The sequence below is a fragment of the Oxyura jamaicensis genome, chromosome 7, assembly GCF_011077185.1.
Source record: "Oxyura jamaicensis isolate SHBP4307 breed ruddy duck chromosome 7, BPBGC_Ojam_1.0, whole genome shotgun sequence".
Lineage (NCBI taxonomy): Eukaryota > Metazoa > Chordata > Aves > Anseriformes > Anatidae > Oxyura > Oxyura jamaicensis.
In genome coordinates, this window is record NC_048899.1 from 9,114,655 (window position 1) to 9,137,219 (window position 22,565).

General features: G+C 37.4%; 1 protein-coding gene across 8 annotated transcripts in view; it reads left to right on the forward strand.

The window, feature by feature from the left end:
• MYO3B (myosin IIIB) overlaps window positions 1-22,565 on the forward strand; it is a 192,474-nt gene that overhangs the window by 108,572 nt on the left and 61,337 nt on the right. For 6 of the 8 annotated variants that reach the window (XM_035332279.1, XM_035332278.1, XM_035332273.1 and 3 more), the window contains 4 exons: window positions 8,235-8,314; window positions 11,423-11,443; window positions 12,588-12,665; window positions 14,530-14,735. In XM_035332279.1, coding sequence (XP_035188170.1) covers window positions 8,235-8,314; window positions 11,423-11,443; window positions 12,588-12,665; window positions 14,530-14,735 — 385 coding nt within the window. The remainder of the gene's footprint in view (window positions 1-8,234; window positions 8,315-11,422; window positions 11,444-12,587; window positions 12,666-14,529; window positions 14,736-22,565) is intronic. The other 2 variants (XM_035332276.1, XM_035332277.1) reach the window with 1 other exon arrangement.

Sequence of the window (22,565 nt, forward strand, 5' to 3'; positions counted from 1 at the left end):
AACATATAGAAGTGCTGAGATCCAGAGGAACGAACATTCCATTGAGAAGCCTTTGAGACTTGATTAAATGACTAGTCAGCACCACTAATGCCTAGATTTCAGACATGGGGAGGTCTGGGACTTCCACAAAGCTCTGCAACCATGTTTCATCCTAAATTAGACTTCTAAAAGACAGCTCTTCTCTTGAAGAGTAAAAGCCTATTTTTGACACCATTTTTTATCCTGTCTAGCTTGGGGTTTTAGCCACTGAGAAGACTGATAGTCATAGTGAGGCCAGAGAAAGTTTTCCTCCATTTTATTCCATGTGCTTTCAGTGAGAAATTTATACTTGAATTTTAACTGCTGAATTCATTGGGAAAACTTCAGTGACTTTATTAGGATCTAGATCAGCCTCTCTTTGTATGTATGGAGCAGTTTCAGTAGCAGGTTCAAAGTGATCAAATGTGTACCACGGAATGTTTTGTAATGTTGCATGCGAAATGAACATATTCTGGAAATGCAAACGGTGGGCTAGAAGTCATGGTTCTTGACTTCTCCTTGTTTTCTTCTCCTTGATTTCCTGATTATTCAATGTTCTTGTAGATTTTTTTTCTGGCGTCAGGTTAAACTGAGTACTGTGAAGCTTAATTGGTATATGAGTACAGTTGTTTTGAGACAGTCAGAGGCAAGATGCTGGAGGTAATCTACCAGAACACTTGGTGGTGGTTTGTGTTAGTGAGATAAAATACTAAGGTAACCATGTTCTTCTTTATAATCAAATTTCACTTTTCTAGTTAAAGCATATAAGTTTTTTTGTTTGTTTGTTTGCTTTTTTAAAGAAAGAATCTTAACATAATGTACAAAGGAAAGGCTGTCACAAAATACATAAAATAATGAGTGAGACTAGATCTAAATCGCCATGTCTTAGTAACCATAAATTCAACATAGACTCTTCCACATGGCTCTGGAAGAAGAAATGAACTTCTTGTCTGTCCTGAGTAAAAATAGAGGTCATTACAGCGAGGATGGTTTTGGTGGGGTTTGTTTGTTTGTTGTTTTTGTTTTGATTTGGTTTTGCTAATGCTGAAAATTAATGGAGCATTTTTCAATGTTAAGGTTTTCATAGAAAATACACCTCCATTGTTTCCTCCTAATCTAGTTGTGGGTGTGGTTGCAGGAACTGGGACAATGTAGAGAGGCAATGGTCAGTGTCCTCTTGGTGGTTAGGTACTTTGCTGCAGCGTTCTGAACTGTCTGGTCTTCCTCAGAGAAGTCAAGGTTTGTTGTCCCAAGCTGATCACATACAACAGCATCAAATCTTACACTATCAAAGATGTGGGTGGAAGTTACTAAGGACCATATCTGAAAGCAATGGCCAATGTCTCCTGACAATGCATAAATGATTAAAAAAAAGTCACTTTGTTCTCCAGTGCTGCAGACAGCATGTCAGCCCCTAGCCACTTAGTCAGGTCTCCAACTAGTCAGACTGCAGACCTGACTAAAAATGCTGGGCATCAGAGAGCTGGAAACTCCAACATTGTTTACACCATGACTTCTAATTTTTCCAGTTTCTTTTTTTTTGGGGGGGCGGGGGGGGGGGGGGGTTTGTCTGGCTTCATACAGGTAGGTCTCAGCTATACTGACTTCACTCCATTAATCCTGTGTTTGAACAGAAGTGCCTAACATTTATCCACCAGGCTGTGAACAGATAGAGAATTTGTCTAGCATGTAATCTACTCCCTCTTTGCCACCATCTTTTCCAGAACCATGTGATCCTTTCTGGTCCCATGCCTGGAAACATGTTTATCCCATGATCAGACTATAGCATGTGTGCTTTGCCTGCCAGCTGTAAATGTGGTCATTGAAATGACCTATGATGTTCTCGGAAGTGCATAAGTTTTGCTCGCATGTCACATGATCACGTATGTGCCCGTGATATTTCAGAAAATGACTGCATTTCAGTGAACACACTCCCAGTTGGGTAGATGGCTGCTGATCTCTGATTCAATTCATCTGGAAAATCAGGAATGTTGCTTAAGGTAGCTGTTAACACTCAAGGCTCTGTTTTAAAAACACCTTTGGACACTGCCAGTAATAAATTGTATACCATAATCTGTTCTTTCTTAGTCATTACTAGGTAAGGGTGAAAACTAAGACCTTTCTTCCTGTGATCATACATTTACATATCTTGGAATACAGCAGGCAGTTTGACCTTCATTTCATCTCAACTGCTGTCAGGAGTGTCTTTATTCCCTTGCATTCTACAAGGAGCCTACTAACCTACAGTGTTAAAACAATATTTAAACAAGGCAGGAATCCTGCTTACAAGCAGAGTTATTTGTTGCTGTAAACATCATGCTGTTTGTTTCCCAGTGAATGCCTTGCTAGTGTGGGAAGCGACCACTGAAGTGTCTGTGATGTATGCAATAGTGAGCGTAGTACAGCACCTAATTTACATTCGGTTTCTCCTCTCCTGGTCTAGCAATGTAAAGCTTTTAAGTAACTGTAAACATGATCTATGGATGCTTCATGCTAGGAATAAGACTGAAGGAAACCTCCATGTAAGTCAAGTTAGGGATCAGAAATTGTTAGTTCACTATAGCATAGTATTTTTGTTTCAAATAATGTGGGTCAAAAAATTGCATCTTTTTTGCTCCTGAGGCAATTATAATTAGGGTATCCCCAGGCAGGCCTCACCATTTCCAAGTTTTCATGGTTATCAGATTCTGTTTTGTAATATGAATTATATTTTGGAAATGCTACTTCTTATTCATTATTTACTTATTCTGAATAGGATGTAAAGTGGTTCTCCTTTCAGAATAAGAAGCAGTGGAAGTGTATATGTATCGATAGTTATATTCGGCAGATAGTATTTTTATAAATACATTCTAGTGTAAAATATGTAGTATATGAGAAAATCGGATTCTTAGCTTTTTATTGCACAAGATTAGCTTAAATGGCTCCTGTGACTCAAAAGAATAGTTTTGATAGTCAGTGGCCAGATTCAAATTAGCACCCAATAAAAAATTACATGTAGTCATTTATAGGCAAGCTAAGAAAAGCTTAGTCTTACAGAAGCAGAAGATGAAAATGCGTTATGAAGATAAGCAGTCGACTTCCTTAGGCTAGATAAAATGTACTGAAAGGAAAGACAGAGAAGAATGTGTGTGTGTCAGAGACATTGTCTGACTCTACCTCTTCTGGAGTGCAAGTGCTTAGCTGTGATTAGAAGTAGTGTCAATGAAATATGAATGCATTGTAGCATTTCTGACCATATTATACTGTATCTACATGGTATTTCAAGTAACCCCTCTTTATCTGAACCAGAAGCATGAAAGAAATTAATAAAATATATGAGGATAAGGAAGGAGCTTGTAGCGTGCCCTCTCTGTAATAGTAATATCCCTGGTACAGCTTGTACAGTAAGGTGACATTGTCATTAGGCTCTTTCTCTGTAAGTCATTTGCACTTCACAACTAAAAGTTATATCAGAGCATAATGTAATTCTTACCTGGCATGCTTTTACTTTGGGAGGGAGGAGTGATCTATGGCAGACATAACCAAAATGTCATTATAAATACAGTGCTAATATTACTAATATTTGCTTGATACTACTTTTAGAGCCCATTACCTAAGAATAATGAAGTACTGACAAATTTATGCAACCTCCAGCTAGAGTGAACCTTTCCTAATTAGAGTGGAAAGTCAACGGCTGGACAAATCATTAATTCAACCAGAATCCACAGTAAGTGCCAGTGATGCAAGAGAGAAGCCAAGAAAGCTGACTAGGCCTTTCTGAAATCTAGAGAGCGCTACCAAAGTCCAACTTGAAAAAAGACAACCTATTTCTTCTTTCTGTGCTATGTAAATACTTGAAATATTTTCAGAACAACTCCTGTTTGGGTTTGCATAGTGGAAGAGGTAGGGTACTTTGACACCACTGTCTTTCCCACCTTGCTGGAACAAGGTATGAGTGAAAAATGTATTTGCAGAGTCGGATTTTCTATGCAGTTTCAAGACAAAATTTTTGCTGAGCATTGCCACAGTGAGCTTAGCACTGATTGCATAGACTTCTATGCTGTTACTTCTTTCTGTTGGTAACTCTCAGAACATTTCACAAACTTTAATGACTGAAAATTCACAAAGTATTAATGATATTCTTAACATCATTGAATAGAGTGAAGTAAGAGAAACATTGGGGCCGTCTGACTCCCGCACTGACACAAAGCAATCCCAGAGACCTTAGCCTCCGATCCTGCAAGCTCATAGGATAGGAGCATTCATTTTTCAGATGAGCAGTCCTGCAAAACTGAAAAGGAAATGCCTGTGAATAAAATTAAACATGTACATGTTTAAAAGATCCATCCTAATTCTAGCAGTTAACTTCTCTCACCTCCCTCATAAACACCTTTTCAAAAAAAAAGAAACAAAAACAGAGGTGTCTGAAGTGTCGACCATGTAATGTGTGTGAAGCTAGAATTTTGAAAGGCACAGTGCAGTCTTAACCTTTAACCGGTTTAACCTTTCAAGGAACCCATGGCAGTTTCAACTGGCTATGATATTATCTAAAAACATTTGTTCTTCAAATATTGACGTTCTTCACAAAGTGGAATAACATTTTATTATTTCTGGTGTGTAAAGTAGTAAATGACCTTGTAAGTGAAAATTGAATGCAGGGACAGGTACTCCAAATGTTTACTGACTATGAACATCATCCTGACTCTAGGTGAAATGTTTCTTACTATGTAGACTCATTTTCAAGCCACATTTGTCCTGTTATTAGTTTTAATGGCTCAGGCATGTCACAGATAGTAATTTTCCTGAACATGAACTACTTAAGATAACTAATTCATGAACTTTTACTGAAGCATCATTTTGTGTTTGATCTGGAAAAGAAAACCCCAGTAACATTTTTGTGTGGATTTCAACTGGTGCTGCAATTCAGTAATTAACAGATTATATGGGAGTTCACTTGACATATGTAATAAGAATTGATTAGAATCCATAAGGAAATATTGGTCTTATTCTTAGCTAATTCTTTACCTTTGCCAACAAGAAAAATTAAATTATGGGTGTAAAAGAGACAGCAAATCATTGTTTATGAATGAGTTTTGCTTTTCCCAGTAGCAATTTGCAGTCATGCTAGGTAAACAATTATGTACTTTGACCATGCTGTATTCAGACAAAATCATGTATACTGGCACAGAATCTCGGAAATGCATGGGATATTGAATATAACTATCAGGTAATACAGTATTGTTGGAACAACTAACTTAGGGAGCAACTAGCAGTTTCACACCCACTGAAAAAAATGCAAATAAATCAGTCCTGGAGGTGAATGAGCACTGGCTTGACTGTACTTACCACAAACTGCTGGATGGGATTCAGCATTTGTTTCAGGCATCGCGTATAGGTCTCACACTTTAGGTATATGGCACACAATTGCTCTGAAATGAACAGTCTAATTGGCAAAAATTAAGCTGAAATCTCCAATAAAAGCATGTTCGTGTCAGAACACTGGGGAAGACTTCTGAATAATGCTAAGAAAACCAGGAAATCTCTGTTTTGAAAAAGCTTCTTCCTTGGAGCAAGTAACGGGAAAGATATCCAAAGCTGATGCTCAGATGAAAGTAATACTAGAATTCTCTGCAAAATGCGGCAATCAGCTTGGTCAATTCAAAACTCTCCTAGCAGATTACAAACATTTAAAATGTAATCAGAATTTTTCTTTTCGGTTACAATGAAAAGAACAGTATGGCCAGCTGAAGAAAAAAAAAAAGTAAAGAACAAAAAAATGTACTTGGTGGTTTTTTTTTTTTTTTTTTTCATTTTTTCATTCTGCCTATAAATACAAAACTTCATCTTCTGAACATCAATTACAGAACTGAAAATAATAGCATTTTTATATAAATGTATTTGAAGAAATTTTGAAAACTACTGCAGCCAAACTGGAATTAGTCAACTACCACTGGACTTGCAGGAATTGGGAATATGACTAAAATATGTAGTTCTAGCCTACTCCTGAGAAAGAATGAACTTAATTAACAAATTCATGATACGTAGAGGGTTGTTGTTTTTGGTTTTGTTTTTTAAGTAGGAACTGACCACTTGTTAGTTTCCTTTTAGTAAGTAAAGTCATGAAAGACTTCTGATTATTTTTTTTTTTAAAAAATCATGTTGCCAAATCAGAAATATGAAGTGTAGTTTTAGTTTTGCATGAGGAGTTCAGGGAGAGCTCAGGGGTATTAGTTATTAGCCTAGTGCCAACTGTGAGTACAGCAAACCTTGAGCAACTGTATTATCATTCTATATTTTGTTTGGTTATTAGAGCTTTGTAACTTTTTATAAAATGCTGCAAAATTTTAGTCCCTTTAAACAATCTGAATCAGATTTGCTTCTTCCAGCTCTGCTGTTTTACCCCATATAGTGTCATCAGTTCTCCAGTGCAAGGCTTTCAAGCACAAAGAAGACTCAGATTGCTAACCTGAAGCATAGCCAAAACAACCTTCCAGATTTTCTACTTTAGCCAAAAAAGGGCTGAAATCATCCATTTCTTACATAGAAAAATATCAAAATTATAGCTAAGAGAAAAATATATTTGCCAACTACTTGCTCATTAAAATCCTAATTTTAAGCTTAGAGAGATGTACCATACCATATATGTATATACATACACGTATATGTGAGTGTAAGTATGCAGGTATGTATACAAACACAAGATTTTCAAAACAAAGTTGCAGTTCTCATAAACGCTAACGCTATAGCCTAAAGCAGTTTCCAAAATCATGGCCATACCTTCTGTGTGTCAGCCTTAATGCCAGCATCTTAAAAGGGAAATACTTTTGAAAATGAATACAGAATGTTTGAATTGCTCTAAAGAATGTCATTGCGGTGTTTCTCACTGTTGGCCCCCAGACTGTTTCAGGAGCCTGGTATTTTCCGTGTTCACAGAGAAGAGCAAAAGTTCCCTTCAGTGGTACGAGGACACTGTTTGCTCAGCTTCTGTATGGAATAACTACCAGCGATTAAGTGTTCTTGGTTTTTGTTTCTTCCATCCTGCCTCCTTCCTAGTTATGTAATACATAGTTTATCAAAACTCTGAAGACTGTTTAGAGTTACTGGCTTTCTGTAAAGCAAATAGCTAAACACTGGAGTTGATGCAAACAAGGCACTTAGCATCTGAAAGAAGTGTTAACACTTTATTTACATTTAAATTAAAATGGACACTTATTTATGTGTTCTGGTTCTGAAAGGTGTGTGGTACATCTGCAGAGGCCTATTGTTTATTCATGCTGTAAATCCTTTGAAATGTGTTAAAATGCTTCCCACTCATTATAAAAATCCTACCACCCATGGATTAGGGCTTTGATGTCACCAATCCTGCTTCAAAGGGTTCTTTCAATGCTATTAATCACAGTTTAGCCTCTGAAGATATAGCCAGAGAAAACATTTGGACATCTTGTGCTAGACTTGCTAAAACTTTGAAATATACAGAGTGTCTTGCATATGCACAGGCCCATATCACTTCCTCTCTCTTCTCTGAGCCTTTATTTTGAAAAGCTGTTTTATGATGACTTTGGCTTTCTGCAAGTACAGCGGAAAAAGTTTAGGACACGTCATACTGTACAATTAAAAACAAAGCAAAAAAAAAAAAAAAAAGGCACTCAGGCACTCATCTTTCAGTTTACACCACAGAATGTTTTTGCCTGAGGAATTGAGTCAGTCTTTAAAAACTCCAAGGGACAATAAGATTGGGGATTAAGTAGGCCTATATGTCAAAAGGTCAAGAAAAGATACCGTCTTATCATTTTCTCATCTCTTTCATTAGTTTGTGAGCTTAAGATGATGTCTAAACACTTCAGGATCCACATGATTTCATAGAAACAAGATTGTTTCTGCTGTCTTTTTCTCTTTTAAATTTCTGAATGAGTCACAGAGAAATTGATTACTAGTGATTGAGCTGTATGCCTTTGTGCTGTCGTTGTTTTCATCAGCTCAGTAGCTAAGGTCAGTGACATGCCACCTTATCACTGACTTTTTCCTCCCTTTTAAATCAACACTGCTCTCTCTGTCATGCTCATGCTGAATGCTTTGCAAGGCACAGTTGGTAATGAGCTGGGTGGGGAAGAAGTGTAGTGAGGCCTGCCATTTTTACTACTGTTGTGCAAGCTGATTTTTCACCATATGAATTTTTCCCTGCTAAGATTCTTGAACAGTTTTTGCAGTATTTCTTTCTTTTTTTTTTTTTTAAACAGGTAACTTGGCACAGGCAAGAGCCAGAGTGACAGCAGCATCTAGGTCTTTGCCTTCACAGCTTAGTGCTGGGCGTATCAAGGTTAGTAGTGGTCCTTTTGAAGAGACATAATTGTTTATGAAATAGTACAGTGAGATTATGGTTCAAATGCTTAGCTGATGAAGGTATATAGTGGAGCTCTTACCAAGTTAGAGTCTATCTTAAAATCAGAAAATGTACCTTAGTTGGGAACACAGTTTCTAGTTTTGGTGAGAACCTTACTGTAGAATCCAGTGAAGAATCACTTTACTACTGATTAATCTTTAAAATTCTGGAGTAAAATCTCAGTTAATATTGATATCAATAGCAGTATTCCTCTTGATTTCAGTGGGTTCAAGGTTTTCCTCTGACAATTTTTAGCCTAGAAAAAGATTCAATTAGGTAAAATTTTATTAGTATATTTAACCATATGAAAGGCAAAATAGCAAAATGATCTATTCCTCTTCGGTTCAACCTAAAAATCAAAAACCAAGGGACATTTGTAACTGATAAATGACCAGAACCACTCAGCAAAACTGGTATTCCTTATAGAGTTAAATGAATGTCTGTGAAATTTAGATGCTGTTGGATTTTGCCATAAGAGTATGTGGCATAATTGCAAAAGGATGGCATGATTTTATGGCAGTTTATAGTACTGCCAACTGAGCTCACTTAATATGTGAGGAAAACTGTTGTGCCTCAAGTTGATAGCATCTACATTTCCTACCCACTTTCAGGGAGTTAAAGTCTGCTTAGTCAGTTGTTTGTTGTTTTTGTTTGTTTGCTTCTTTTACAAAACAAGCAAAAATATTTTTTAAAAACAAATGTGACAACATCAACTGTTCAAAAGTCTACAGCATTATATGTTTTGGGTTTTCTATTTCTTTTTCCCATTTTCTTCTATTATAAGGAGCTCATGCTCAAATGTAGATGCAGTAATTCATGTGAGTCACCCATACGTCTATATCCTTCTCTGTACCTGTAAACACAGACGTGAATTTCAGAGATTTATTTCCTTTCTGGTATAAACACTTTCAGTGTTGAAGGACAGATTATGGTCTGTCCAATTTTCTTGTATTATACAAACATTGTCTTCCACATCCAGCTTATTTCAGCAGAAGCTTTGTAAGCATGAATTTTATTGCTACAGCTGGAATGGAATAGAGCAGTTCGCTTTCAGAGCTTTAATAAACACGTTCAGTTATACTAAGTAGTGTTTAAGTGGTTTTTGTTCACCCTTCACTTTTTTAAAGAAGGAGTTAAAAGACATGCATAAGAGCTACAGCGCTATTCAGAAAATATTGATATAGTTTTTAGCTGAAAAAAAATATAATTACAAGTTTTATGAAATTATAACAACTTCAGGAAAAATATTTTAAATTACTATTTTACACTTTATAAAACAAATCCAAAAGTGCCATAATTTTGTTTGGAAGTTTGGAATTTTTTACTTACGATTTAATTTTTGAGCTTTTTTGCTTAATGTATTCATCAGTTTTATACTATTTCATACCATGCAAACATCAGGTGTAGTCAATATGTGAACACAATAATTTCCAGTGACCTCATAAGGTGACATGATATCATAAATCATTCTTGTAATATTGTTTCAAAACTATTAGAAGCAATTCTTTTTAGTGACGGAACAGTTTGTCTTTTCTAGGTCAGCTGTTTTCCATTTCGGCTGTAATCACATAAATGTATATACGTCACGACTACTATCATGTAAAAATGTGACATAACTGTTGGACTATTCTTCATTTTAGCTTAAAAAGAGCAGCTAGTGATTTAAAACACAAGATTATATCATGACATTCTTATTATGTTCTATCATTTCTGACAAGACAGTTATGATAAAGCCAGTTGCCTGTTGTACTCGTGATTATTGCCCTACCATAAAAGCACATAACTTCATATACTCACAGTGTTATAAATTAACTAGAGACAAAACTTCTAAAATTCTTACAGCACAATCTCCCCAGCTTCAATGTTTTATCAAAGAAAACCCACCTTCAGATGTTTATGGTGAAGATGTTGAAATTTGTCCTAGTCCTTACAGATTTCACAGGTCTGGCTTTACAACTCCAAAGAAAAAGGAATCTCATGGTACTGGTTGTAGCCTGTTTTACTGAGAAAAGTTGTATTACATCCTCCTTTGTAAATGTTTCTGACCATCTGTTTTTCTGTGTGCCCACTCCCTTCCCCCTGTAAAACCAAACAAAACCAAAATAAAACCCTTTTGAACCCAGCAGACTGTAGTAAACCATATTTGACAGAGTAGCAGTCTGTAGCAGATCATAAGATTCTACCGGTTTGGTGACAATAAGTAGCTGTGAAAAGGAGATGCTCATGTTACCTACCATACTGCCCAAAAGGCAGAGCATTAGTTCACCCTGTATTGGACAGCAGATATTCCAAACGTGACTAAGAGATCACGAGCGCTCAAACTCCAGTGAAATACCATTAGGAGTCTATGCTTTTCTAGACAGCAAAGAATCCAATTTAGATGCCCAAATTCATGGGCACTTGGGCTTCGCTACAGTGAAACACCTTGAAAACAATGTGTTTGCTGCTGGTGTTCTTTGTGATTAAATTGTCTGTCTTCTAACATTAGATGTTGCCATTTATTCTGAACTTGCTGTCAGTTTTCACTGGTACGGCTCTTGTCTTCTACCTGACCTTTACGGGAGATTTAGATACCAATGTGCAGAAAGCAGTTGTCTTGCTAAGATAATTTTGAAGCACTCCCATATCCTTCCCCATGGACATGTCTGTTGTTCTGACTTAGGTCACTGATGTTTACTTTGTCACATGACCTCTTAAGATGTTTGATGTTGTCTGTGCTGATAAGGCTCTTTTACTGGCATATATTACAGTGTTTTCTGCTAACACCCTTAAAACTGAAATCAAGCTGCATCTTTTTTTCTCCCATGTATTAGTTTGAGATGTGTACTGGTGCGTGTACACCACTTTGGGCTAAAACATCACAGATTACAAAACCGTACTGAAATTTTTATGGTCACCCTTATGGAAATCTGTCTCCCTTTGCACCATCTCTATTTTGAATCTTGTCTTCACAAGTTTTCTCTTTTGATTTCTTCCCCAACACAAAATCCATTTTCTTGATCTATTACTACTTAGTACTTAATTTCCTTTATATTTTGCATGCAGTCTCCTAAATATCTCCTGAAGGTAAGACGCACAGCTACTTTATTGAAAACTGTAATCTTTCAGCAATTACTTCTAGTGTTCAGAAGAGCAGTCTTAAGTCAGTCAGTTTTGGAAATGATCATGTGGAGCAAAGTCCAGGAAATGCAGCACAGGTGCTGACAACAGCATTATCTGGTTTATACAAATGCCACCTGGTCAGAGCAGATGGTAAACTGCCACAATGCAAGTGAATGCTAAAATGTTGTTAATGCTCCATGCAAACAGGATGCTGGTTGATTTTCTTTAATTTTGTTGAGCTGTAATACAGCAACACAATCTGCTTGTGATTGGTAACCATGGTTATACTCATTCATAAATTCTGGTTTCATTTTGATAAGAACAGCTGTAGTGACAATATAACTAAAATATACAAGGAGCAATATGTTTGCTGTCCATGTATACCCTCTAAAAATAACTCTTGTGATCTCTACAGAAATGCTGAAAAAGTGGTATTTGAAGGCAGTTCAGCCGGGTGAGAATGCTGAAATTCTCGGTATCAAAATGATAATTTAAAGTAATTAATGGTAAATACAACACCAGATAGGAAAGACATACACTCTGTGGTTACCTACTCTGTTCGTCACTTCTTACTTGACAAGTACGTTTTTCCATATGTAAGCAAAATGAGGCAGCTTTTTGATAATTTGCTTCCTGGTCATTACAAAAATAGTAACTCTTATATAGAAAATGAGATATGAAGTTCACTGCAACGATAACAAGCTTAAGGAAGGCTTTTTAGAAATCAGTTCATAGGGCATTGCATCTTGACGGCTGCTTCGTTGACCTAGCAATATACTATCATGACAAAAGTGTGAAATCACCCCCTAACCAGAAGAGCCTGTCAATCTAGGAAAACTTTGTAAATAAGTGCATTGACAGTGGTCTAACATGTAGGAAAACAAACATGAAATATAGTTTCTTGCTTTGGGAATGAGTTTGGGACACCAAGCTGTTTAGAAAGGAGCTATTGCTGCTAGGGCCATAGAATTCTCAGCCCTGAATGCTCTAAAGTGTTCACATCTGAAAGAATGACCATAAGAACAATCGTATCTAGCTCTCATGGGTGACGTGTGGTGGGTTTGCAGTGTTTCTGGAACACGTATAACATCTGAGTTTTGTTTTCCAGGTTGACACAATGGAGGTTATGCGACACCCTGAGGAAACAACTAACATGAAGCGACAAACTATGGCTTCCTATTTTAGGGTACAAAAGTTAAATTTTAGACAAATAATTTGTTGATAAGAACAGCAGATATCTTGGAAATATTTGTGGGGTTGTAAAAGCAAAGAGAAAAATAAGAGAATATTTTTCTTCTGTTGTGAGGCCTTTGTAGCCTGTACATTTTCTTTCACTCCTTTTTTTTTTTTTTTTTTTTTTTTTTCTCATACTGGTTCTTTTCTGGTGTCACCAGAGTATGCTGGTAATAGGATCTAGACTCTAAACTATTTCTATCTAAAATGCTGAAGGTCTAGACAAGGTCTCTTTATGAACAGAAGACTGATTTTGTGCAAATAGCTGCCATTACTAAGGCCTTCAGCTCAGGCATACCTACTTTTAAAGGCTAGAATTTCTCATTTGTAATAATGAAAACAATCAATCTTTTGCAAGCACTGTTAAATATCAAACAGATTGTTTTTAGCAGCAGTCGGGTGTGTTCAAATCAAACAGGTAAGGAGAAGGTAGTGAGACTGTTGGAACTGGCAGATGAACCCCTCATACCAGTTGAAGTCTGTTGATATTATTTTCTTGCAGTCATTACAGAACAGAAAAGTTTTCAGTAGTTGATCCCTGGGCTGCAATGATACTGTGCACAATGGGGGAAGCACACAGTGCTGTGCGTGCCAGTGTGGGTCAAAGCTTCATGCCATCTATGAATACCAGTTTTCTTTTTCATGCAATGTAATATAAAGGAAGGTGCAGGGGCAGCTGATACATACTGAGGCATTGCCCTAGTGTGGAGGATATGAGGACAAGTATCCAGACTTGGGAACCTAGAGGTATCATTACAGAATGACAGAATGCCAGGTTGGAAGGGACCTCTGAAGGGCATCTGGACCAAGCCCCCTGCTCAAGAAGGACCACCATTGTGTCTAGTGATACAGGTATAGCATGAGTGTGCTCTTGCACAGACCTACATGTCAACTGTGTGGGGTCTCTAAAAAAAAATTAAAAACTTAGTGAGTCTGAAAATACACCATAATCTGAATGCAGCCTGCAGCCAAGTGACCACACCCAGATCCAGTCAGTTTGGAATTGTATGCAACTTCAAGATTGAGTGTATTTGCAGCAAACACTGATCAAACAGTGGGATAATGAGGTGAGGATGGAGCAGAAGCACCTATATTTTCGTTTTAGTGTAAAATGCAATACACTAAGTTGTTTTCTCTATTCAGGTTGGATAGGGCAAGAAGTAATCAGCCCGCATTTCAGCTGGAGGATTTAGGTTAGCTGTTAAGAACATTATGAATAGTTACAATAATGTGGCACTTCAGTAGTTTATCCAGGGAGATTATGCAGTCAGTATCAGTGATTCTGAAAAACAGATTAGACAGAGATGTGTCTGAAATGATACTGATATATCCAGTACTCTCTGTGGGAAGAGAACTGAGCTGATGACTTTTTGCAATCCCTTTCCTGATGATTTTCTGTGATTTTTTATGATTGCTTGTTTCACAATAAAGCTTGTTCTCCTGTTGGGGATATTTGTTTGATCCAATGTGCCTACAGTAGAATTATAGTTAGGACACTTGTTGATTAGAAAGTGTAATATGCACCTTCTTAAACTACAGAAATATGATTGATATAAGGAGAGGTGAAGAGAAAGGGATGAGAAATAAAAACTAGAATCATAATTTGTTTTTAACAATTGAACAGTTCTAATAGGTTCTGTTTTTTAGACAAAAACTTAAAAATTAATAAAAACGTTGATACGGATTAACATTAATGTTACAAATTGGCATATAATCAATCATTCCATACTATTTACAAATACATATTTCCTGCTTATATAGTTGCATTGCAATTTTTTGCTTAGTCTCTGTATCTTTTTTTTTTTTTCCCTCACTAGTATTCCCTGATGGATCTTTTATCCAAAATGGTTGTTGGACAACCTCACTTTATCCGCTGCATTAAACCTAATGATGATCGAGAAGCACTAACGTTTTCTCATGAGAGAGTTCTACTGCAACTACGATACACTGGAATTCTGGAAACTGTCAAAATACGTCAAAAAGGATATTCTCATCGCATCCTTTTTGAAGAGTTTGTGAAAAGGTAAGACTTCTGTAACATGGCTCTTGTTTTAAAACTCCATTCAGTAAAATATATTCTAAGTTTAAGTATGAAAGGTTCTAAAAGCATCGGTTTGTACATGTGTGGCCTGATTCTCTAATGACAGCAGTAACAATCAGAGATAAAGACTACATGAGAGATTGAGAGCTCTAATGGAGAAAAGTCAGTGTGAGACCAGCAGTGAGCACTTAGTATTCAGTAGCAAGACTGTCTCCATGATTCCTTCAGTAGAGGCAGCATGTGAAAATGTGCATCATGCTCAGACAATAAAAGGATTTGGAAGGTCAGTGAGCTTCAGCCATCTTATGAATAAGATTCACATGCTTAAGAATGAACTGATAGAAAAATTTTGTTTTAAAAAAGCCCTGTCTGATGAGAGTGTTAATTTCAAGCTTGAAAATGTTAGTTACATCAACAACAACAACAAAAAAAAACAGCCTAGAAATATTCTAGAGAAATTTTCATCAATATTGATTATAGATATAACACGTTGTAAAAAATAGTTTAAAATATTTTTGTGAATAAGTTATCAAATTAGATTTGTTACATCTTTTACTGCATAGAAGAGTCATACTAGAAAAATCTAAGGCATAATTTCAAATCTGTGTCTTACTGGGGTAGTTCCTATGGAGGCTCATTATGTAAAAATATTTACCATTCCCTGTCCCTTTTCTCTTTTACACCTTTTTTATCCCTTTTCCTCTCACTCCTTCCCTCAACCTTTCCCCAGTTCTTTGTTATCTCATGAAGTGTGTAAATTCAAATGAAAAAGCAACTTGTGCTCAGGATCAAGAGTAATAATTGGAAAGGTCAAGAGCTTGTGTCTGTACATTGACACAAGCCTAATAATGAAGAGATTTTAATGTAGTGTTTTAACTGGGAAAACAAACAAACAAACATTCATGTGCAAGAAAGATCTCTGACTTCAGAATATTCCTCGTAACAGCTTCCACATAGTCACATATCTTGGAGTTATCATGAATTATAACCAGATCTCCGTTGACCTGAACCCTTGTCATGGCTACTGTGTACTAACTTTAATACTACTGAAACGTTACACCGTGTGTCAAGAAGTTTTAAATCTGATTCAGGAAATAAGGTTTATAGTGTCATTACGGTTTCCTCTAGAGCTAAAATACACTTTTTTTGTGTGTAGTATTTACTGCTTACCAGTCTGTGAGGCTGATAATAATGGAACAGAAGTGTAGTGCCTTTAAGCAGTTGGCCCCTCAACAGTAGGAACAAGTGGCAAATAGCTAAATAAAGCCTTTAGTGATACCTTCTGTACAGGAGATTGCTCATTCAGACAACACGGAGTGAATGAATCTGCTGAAAACAAATCATGCACGTGATGCTAGAGGGACGTAGCTGATCATGTTTTTGAGAAAGAAGAGACAGAGTCTCACAGGCCTTTCTAAAAACCCAGGGACTGAGTATATTCACATGTGTGTAATCAGTCATTTGAGCTTGTGTATCTGTGGTCCTTGCATTGAGAAATGTTGAAGAATAAGCTTTAATCAATTCATTTAAAAATGTTCTGATTTGTAATGTACTAGTATGTGTGATGGTTTCACTCGGGTGGGTGACCGAGCTCCACCACAACCGCTCTCTCACTCCCCCTCCTCAAAGAGGAACAGGGAGAAAATACGATGAAAGGGGCTCAAGGGTTGAGATAAGGACGAGGAGATCGTGCAGTAATTATTGTGATGGGCAAAACAGACTCAGCATAGGGAGATAGTAAGATTTATTGCCTATTACGAACGAGCTAGAGAAGTGAGAAACAAAGGAAAGAAACCAAAAGCACCTTCCCCCCCATCCCCCCTCTTCCACCTCCTCCCCCCGAGCGGCGCAGGGGAACAGGGGAATGGGGGCTATGGTCAGTCTATAGAAATTCTTCTCTGCCGCTCCTTCTTGGTCACTCTCGTCCCCTGTGCTGTGGGGTCCCACCCACGGGATGCAGTCCTTGCTGAACTGATCCAGCGTGGGCTTCCCACAGGCAGCAGCTCTTCAAGAACTGCTCCAGATATGGGTCCGTACCACGGGGTCCATCCCTCGGGAGCAAACTGCTCCAACCTGGGTCCCCCACGGGCAGCAGCTCCTGCCAGGTCACCTGCTCCTGCGTGGTCTCCTCTCCACGGGCTGCAGGTCCGGCCCGGAATCTGCTCCGGCAGGGGTCTTCCACAGGCCGCAGTCTCCGTCGGTGCAGGGCCACCTGGTCCACCGTGGTCTCCTCCACGGGCTGCAGCGTGGAACCCTGCTCCACCGTGGTACTCCATGGGCTGCAGGGGGACATCCTGCTTCACCATGGTCCTCACCACAGGCCGCAGGGGACTTCTGCTCCGGCGCCTGGAGCACCTCTCCCCCTCCTTCTTCACTGACCTTGGCGCCTGCAAGGCTGTTCCTCACTCCTCTCACTCTCCCAGCTGCTGTGTGGCGCAGCATTTTTTTTCCCTGTCTTAAATATGCTCTCACAGAGGCACAAACAACATCACTTATTGGCTCAGTTCTGGTCAGCAGTGGGGCCCTTACCAAACATGGGGCAGCTTCTAGATCCTTCTCACAGAAGCCACCCCTATGGCCCCCTGCTACCAAAACCTTGTCACATAAACCCACTACAGTATGCTAAATTAATATGTAACAGGAATACACAACAGATTTATATCTTAGGAAGGATAACTAACGTGTTCATTTGTTCATCAAAGCAATTTCATTCTCAGATATGATTTCCCCCCACCTTCCATTCGTGTGTTACATGACTAATTTTAGTAAGGTCACACCATCCAAAAGCAGTTTTAATAAAGAGATTAATTTTCGTGATCACTAACACATCTTTGCAACATCCCAAAGAGGCTGAAAGGGGAATTATTAACCTTAACTTTTATCCGATTTACACATAAGTGAACAAAGATTAACTCCACTGAAATCAGTGTAAATTGAGAGGAAATTAGGCCTCCTCTTATCAGAAGAATTTTCTCATTTAAAAATGAACTGAATTTGAATACAACCTTGAAAAGTAATGGTAATAAAAGAAGCATCAACTGTAGCTTTCCATTCCTGCAGATAAAGGCAAGTTGTGTTTAACTTCTTGTTGGATACTCCCTAACTTTTTAGTTCAACCTGGTGCAATTCCTTCAGGAAAGAAAGTCAATACAAGGGATGTGGGTAGAGATCTAGCAATCTAATCACCAGCATAGATGGCTTTCTGACTGAGTTCAGAATATAACTGAGGGGTGGGAAGCGTTATTCTTGCTCCATTTTTCAGTAAATGCTTTATTTTTAAACAAATTCTGTTCCATTATACTCTAGAAAAAATGATGAGTACTGCTTAAAAAAGGTAGAAGAGGAAACATTTTTCTTCCACTTAGAGCCATGACTAGTCAAGTGTTTTTAGGAAGTAAGTAGTTGAATACATAAAAATGTTTGAGAAAACAGGTCAAATGCTAAACAGATTGGCACTTCTTTGTTCATAATCAAAAAGACATTAGGCAAGTATGAACAAGAGTTTCAAAATGTCAGTAAATCTGAGGATATCAAAGATTTTCTAAGCGAGCAAGTTAATTGGTATTTTGATCCTTTTGAGTAACTTAACAACAAAATGGATGAGCCAGCACTTTTTCTCCCTTGATGTTATTAAACAAATAGGTGTGCTTCTTATCTGCTGGTTCAATAATGCTGTTTTGTAAACTCTTAGCAGGAAATATGAGGACAAAACAATCAAAGGCAGTCAACAGTTCCATTCAGTGTTTATCAGGTGGGAGGCAAACAAAAGATAAAGCTCCAAAATGTTACTCTTTACTGTCTTCTGTTTTCATGTAGAACAGATGATTTCACAGTGTTGCAAACCTGGAAGTTAGTGTATTGGGATAAAAAGCAGGTGGTGAGGAGAGGACTTAGTTGGAAGTCATTCATGCAAGGGTACTTTAGCCAAGGGTACAATCATCTGCTTTATGTATATAAGCAAACATATTCTTTTACTTCAAGTAGGAAAATGTAATCTGCAGCCCCTGTAAACACTGTGGACTTAGCAAGTCTTAGGCAATTCACTGGCCTTGTCTCACACCCCATACCATCATGTGTCTGTCTTACCTGTTTACTGTGAAAGCACCGTGTCCTCTTTCTCAGGCTGGAATCCCAGGTTTCAGGCACAGGTTATTAATCTGATCAGGCAGCCAGGTGCGCCTGGCTTGCAGGGGTGCATAGGGACCATGCACTGCACAGCAGCTAAGGGAGGTGTGCGTTTAGTGGGGACCTGAACTGAAAGTCCCTCTAGATGAGACACTCCTTGCTATATCCCAGTGCCCAGGCCCCTGGAATCTCACATGATGAGATGTAATGTGCCGGTGTGTGTTTGCTACCTATCCCCCAGCTGTGTACAGTCTTTGTAATGCAGCATACACTCTATCATGAGTTGAAAGATAAGAGACTTAAGAGTCTAGTGGTGCTAAATGATGTCAAGCATAAAGTGCCTCATAAGCACACAGGAATGTGTTGGGAAGTATTGTACAAGTTTTGTATAAGGATTGTATTTTTTCTTTCTTTGTACTTCTCTGCCAGTTTACATTCTGCATTAAAGTTCTTTGTACAGCATTAGGACACAGGGTGCGCTTTTCCTATGAGTGCCACCTTCTCTTTAATAGCCAGATGATGTTATTCAGATCATACGCTCATGACAATACCAGTTATATTACTGTAACAACGATCCCAGTAAGGTTGGTTCTGCTTTTTTCAATCTCACGGTGCGAATTGGCATAAGGTCACCCTGTTGGTACACCTGGTACCAATACAGTCTCTAAATTTTCTGTGTTACATTTCTTCTGACATTTCTTCTGTCTTGTTTATTAAAAATTAGGGAAGCGCTGAATTAAATTAGTAGTGAACAGATTTGCTACAGAGAAAATAAATGCTTACTCTCTAAATGATACATTCTTAATGCAAACTTTTTAACACTGAGTCTACTCTGTACCAAAGTCCTCTAGTGATTTTTGGAGACAAAACTTGAAACCCCCCCGTATTTTGATCTTACCATAATAATGGAAGTGTTTGTTATTTCTTTTAATGGTTTTAAGATGTCACCAGATCTGTATACTATTTCTGCACACCTTACATATGATAATCTACTGTCTTCCACATCTGCTTTCTAGACTCTTGTCATCCACAAAACACTGGTAAACAGTTGTAGGGTAGAGAAAGTTCAAAACCTCTGGGAGAGAAAAGTCTGACAATCCCTTACAATTTATATATACAGAATGGACTAAATCTTGCTTTTCTGGAATATTTCTTTGATTCTGTGAATATATGATGATTTACAGCATGTGTTAGGTATCTTTTACTAAAGAGTTCTATAGATGTTTTTTAAGAGTATCGTAGATGTTGCTGTCATTTTTCAGTTACGTTTTCTGATTTATACTCTCAATATAGAGTCCATAATATGAATGTCTGAATATAAATCTAGTGCCAGTTACAATTAAATTACCTGTATTTTTCCAGTGATACTAAATTGTACATTACTGTTTCGTTAAGACCTTCTGCGTTGATATAACAGCACATGAAGGACTAGAAACTTTGTTTTTAAATAGACATAAAAACATTGGCTTAAATGATGTAAATAGAGGTCACTCTCTAATCTCAGTACAGCTGATTTACCTAAGTATGATAGAAATGTAATTAGGCCACTAAATAAAAATGAACATAGTTGTAGTTGCAGCCAGAGGTTTGGGTGCACACACAGACATTTTCACTACTATTTTACCACATACAATATTTTAAAACTTTCACCAGATACATTAAGGAGAAACATCTTACCTTCCTCCAGAATATTGAATGTGGTCTATTGCCATACAAAGATCTTAGATTTGGTAGAATAGTTGGTTGACCCTATATGGCACGTGGTATGTTGTGATGCAGTTAGTATATACAGTGAGCACATAAAGTCAAATTACGTGTACATTTGTAGTTGGTGATTTAATCATGAAAACAGACAGTGGGTAGAAAACAAAGCATTTGCTTGTCATTGATAAAACAGTTAGATTTAAAAATAATGGGGGTTTCCTTGACTATTTTATTGAATCAGTGTTATCTAAAAAATGTTCAATGGTGTTAAACTACAACATGTCTCAAAATATGTATGAACAAGCAGAAACCTGATATGAGCATTAACTTGAATCATCCTTCCTTCTAAGAAAGGAAAGGAACTGCTTAAGTTATGCATATGTATAAATTACAAGGCTATCTCAACTAGCTTTTGAATCAAAAAGCAATTCACAATCGGTGCAACTTCCCTGACATATCTGCCAAGTATGTGCTGAAATCGCACACTATTGCAAATTGTTTGGGGTATGTATATTTTAAATCTGACTTTTATTAGTTCAACTTGGAACGTTGTTTGTCTTGTGAAAGCAGGCATCACTAAGTTGAGTAATGAAGTGGAGGAAATGTACTTTTTTTCTTTTAAATCCACCACATTTCTCCATACCTGCTCAATGCCATGACTGTTAGTATTTTGAAGGACTTGGGTAAAGAATTTGCAATATCATCTTACTGAGAAAATTACTGCATTAAAAACCTTGACTCGGTAATACATAATCTCCTATCATTATTCAGAGTGGGCAATGTTTCCACTTGGTGAATATCTATGTCTCTGGTCCACGACTGATTCCAGTGCTTCTTCCTTCAGACATCATTTTGTTCCCCTTTGATCTTTATTGACTTTTAGTGGTTCTTTTTTCCTTCTTGTGACAACTGGAGCTAATCTCTAGAGATTAACTGGAGCTAATATTTGAAAATCATATTCTCCCGATTAAAAAAAAAAAAAAAAAAAAAAAAAAAGTCTTGCCTTAAAAGTCTATTTCCATTCTTTATAATTGCTTCTCTGTATTTTCTTCAGTATGAGGTAGGATTTTTTCTTGCCTCTATGTGGCTGCAGAGGAATCTGTCTTTGAGGTTCACTGGTCAGATTCCTCTCTTTATTTTAAGGAGCAGATGATGGTTCTTCCCCGTGCTAATAATAAGGATAACAGTTTGCTGAACCTGCCAGTTCCTTTCAGACACAAAGTAAATAGAGAAGCTACTGCAGAAGTGTAACTTAACAAAGACCAAGAAGACACATGGTGGTTCATAAATGAGAAATGAGGTGGCAGTTGCTACCATCTAACTGTGTACTTGTGGCAAAATAACCTTATATTTTTAAACTAACTGCCCATGATCTTGCTGTTACGTAACATAATTGTCTGCAATAGTTGCTTAAATACTAAAAAACATCCTTCACGAACACATGGTGGCTTTACAGGCAGGGCTTGTTGCAGGGCTTGAGCAGACATTCCTCATGTCTGCTCAGTTCAAACATGTTTACATCCCTTTTTCATTAACTATTTGCACCATAATTTTATTTCACATAATTGTTAGGGGCTGTTCATTTCATGTGAACAAGGGAACATGAACAAAGCAAAAGTCAATGTTGTTTACCATGGGCCTGATCTGAAGGCCACTAAAGTTCATTGTAATCATTCCATTAATTGTTTGTCCCAATCAAACAGAAAAAAGACATGATGCCTAATGACTTACATAACCACAGAAATCCTTCTGCATATTAAAAATGATTAAATTCATATGAAGAGGAGTTCACTTTTTTCCTTAAAATAGCTACTAGTTTTGTTTAACCATCAGCATTGAGAAAAATCCTTGTTGATAAGGTAGTAATGCCAATTGTTCTAATTATGCATAAATATAACCTCTTCTGGAGGTATGAAACACAGGTGAGTACTCAGCAGTCTGAGCATCCTGCTTTCTGTAAATTAAGATTGATATGAGAGTCGT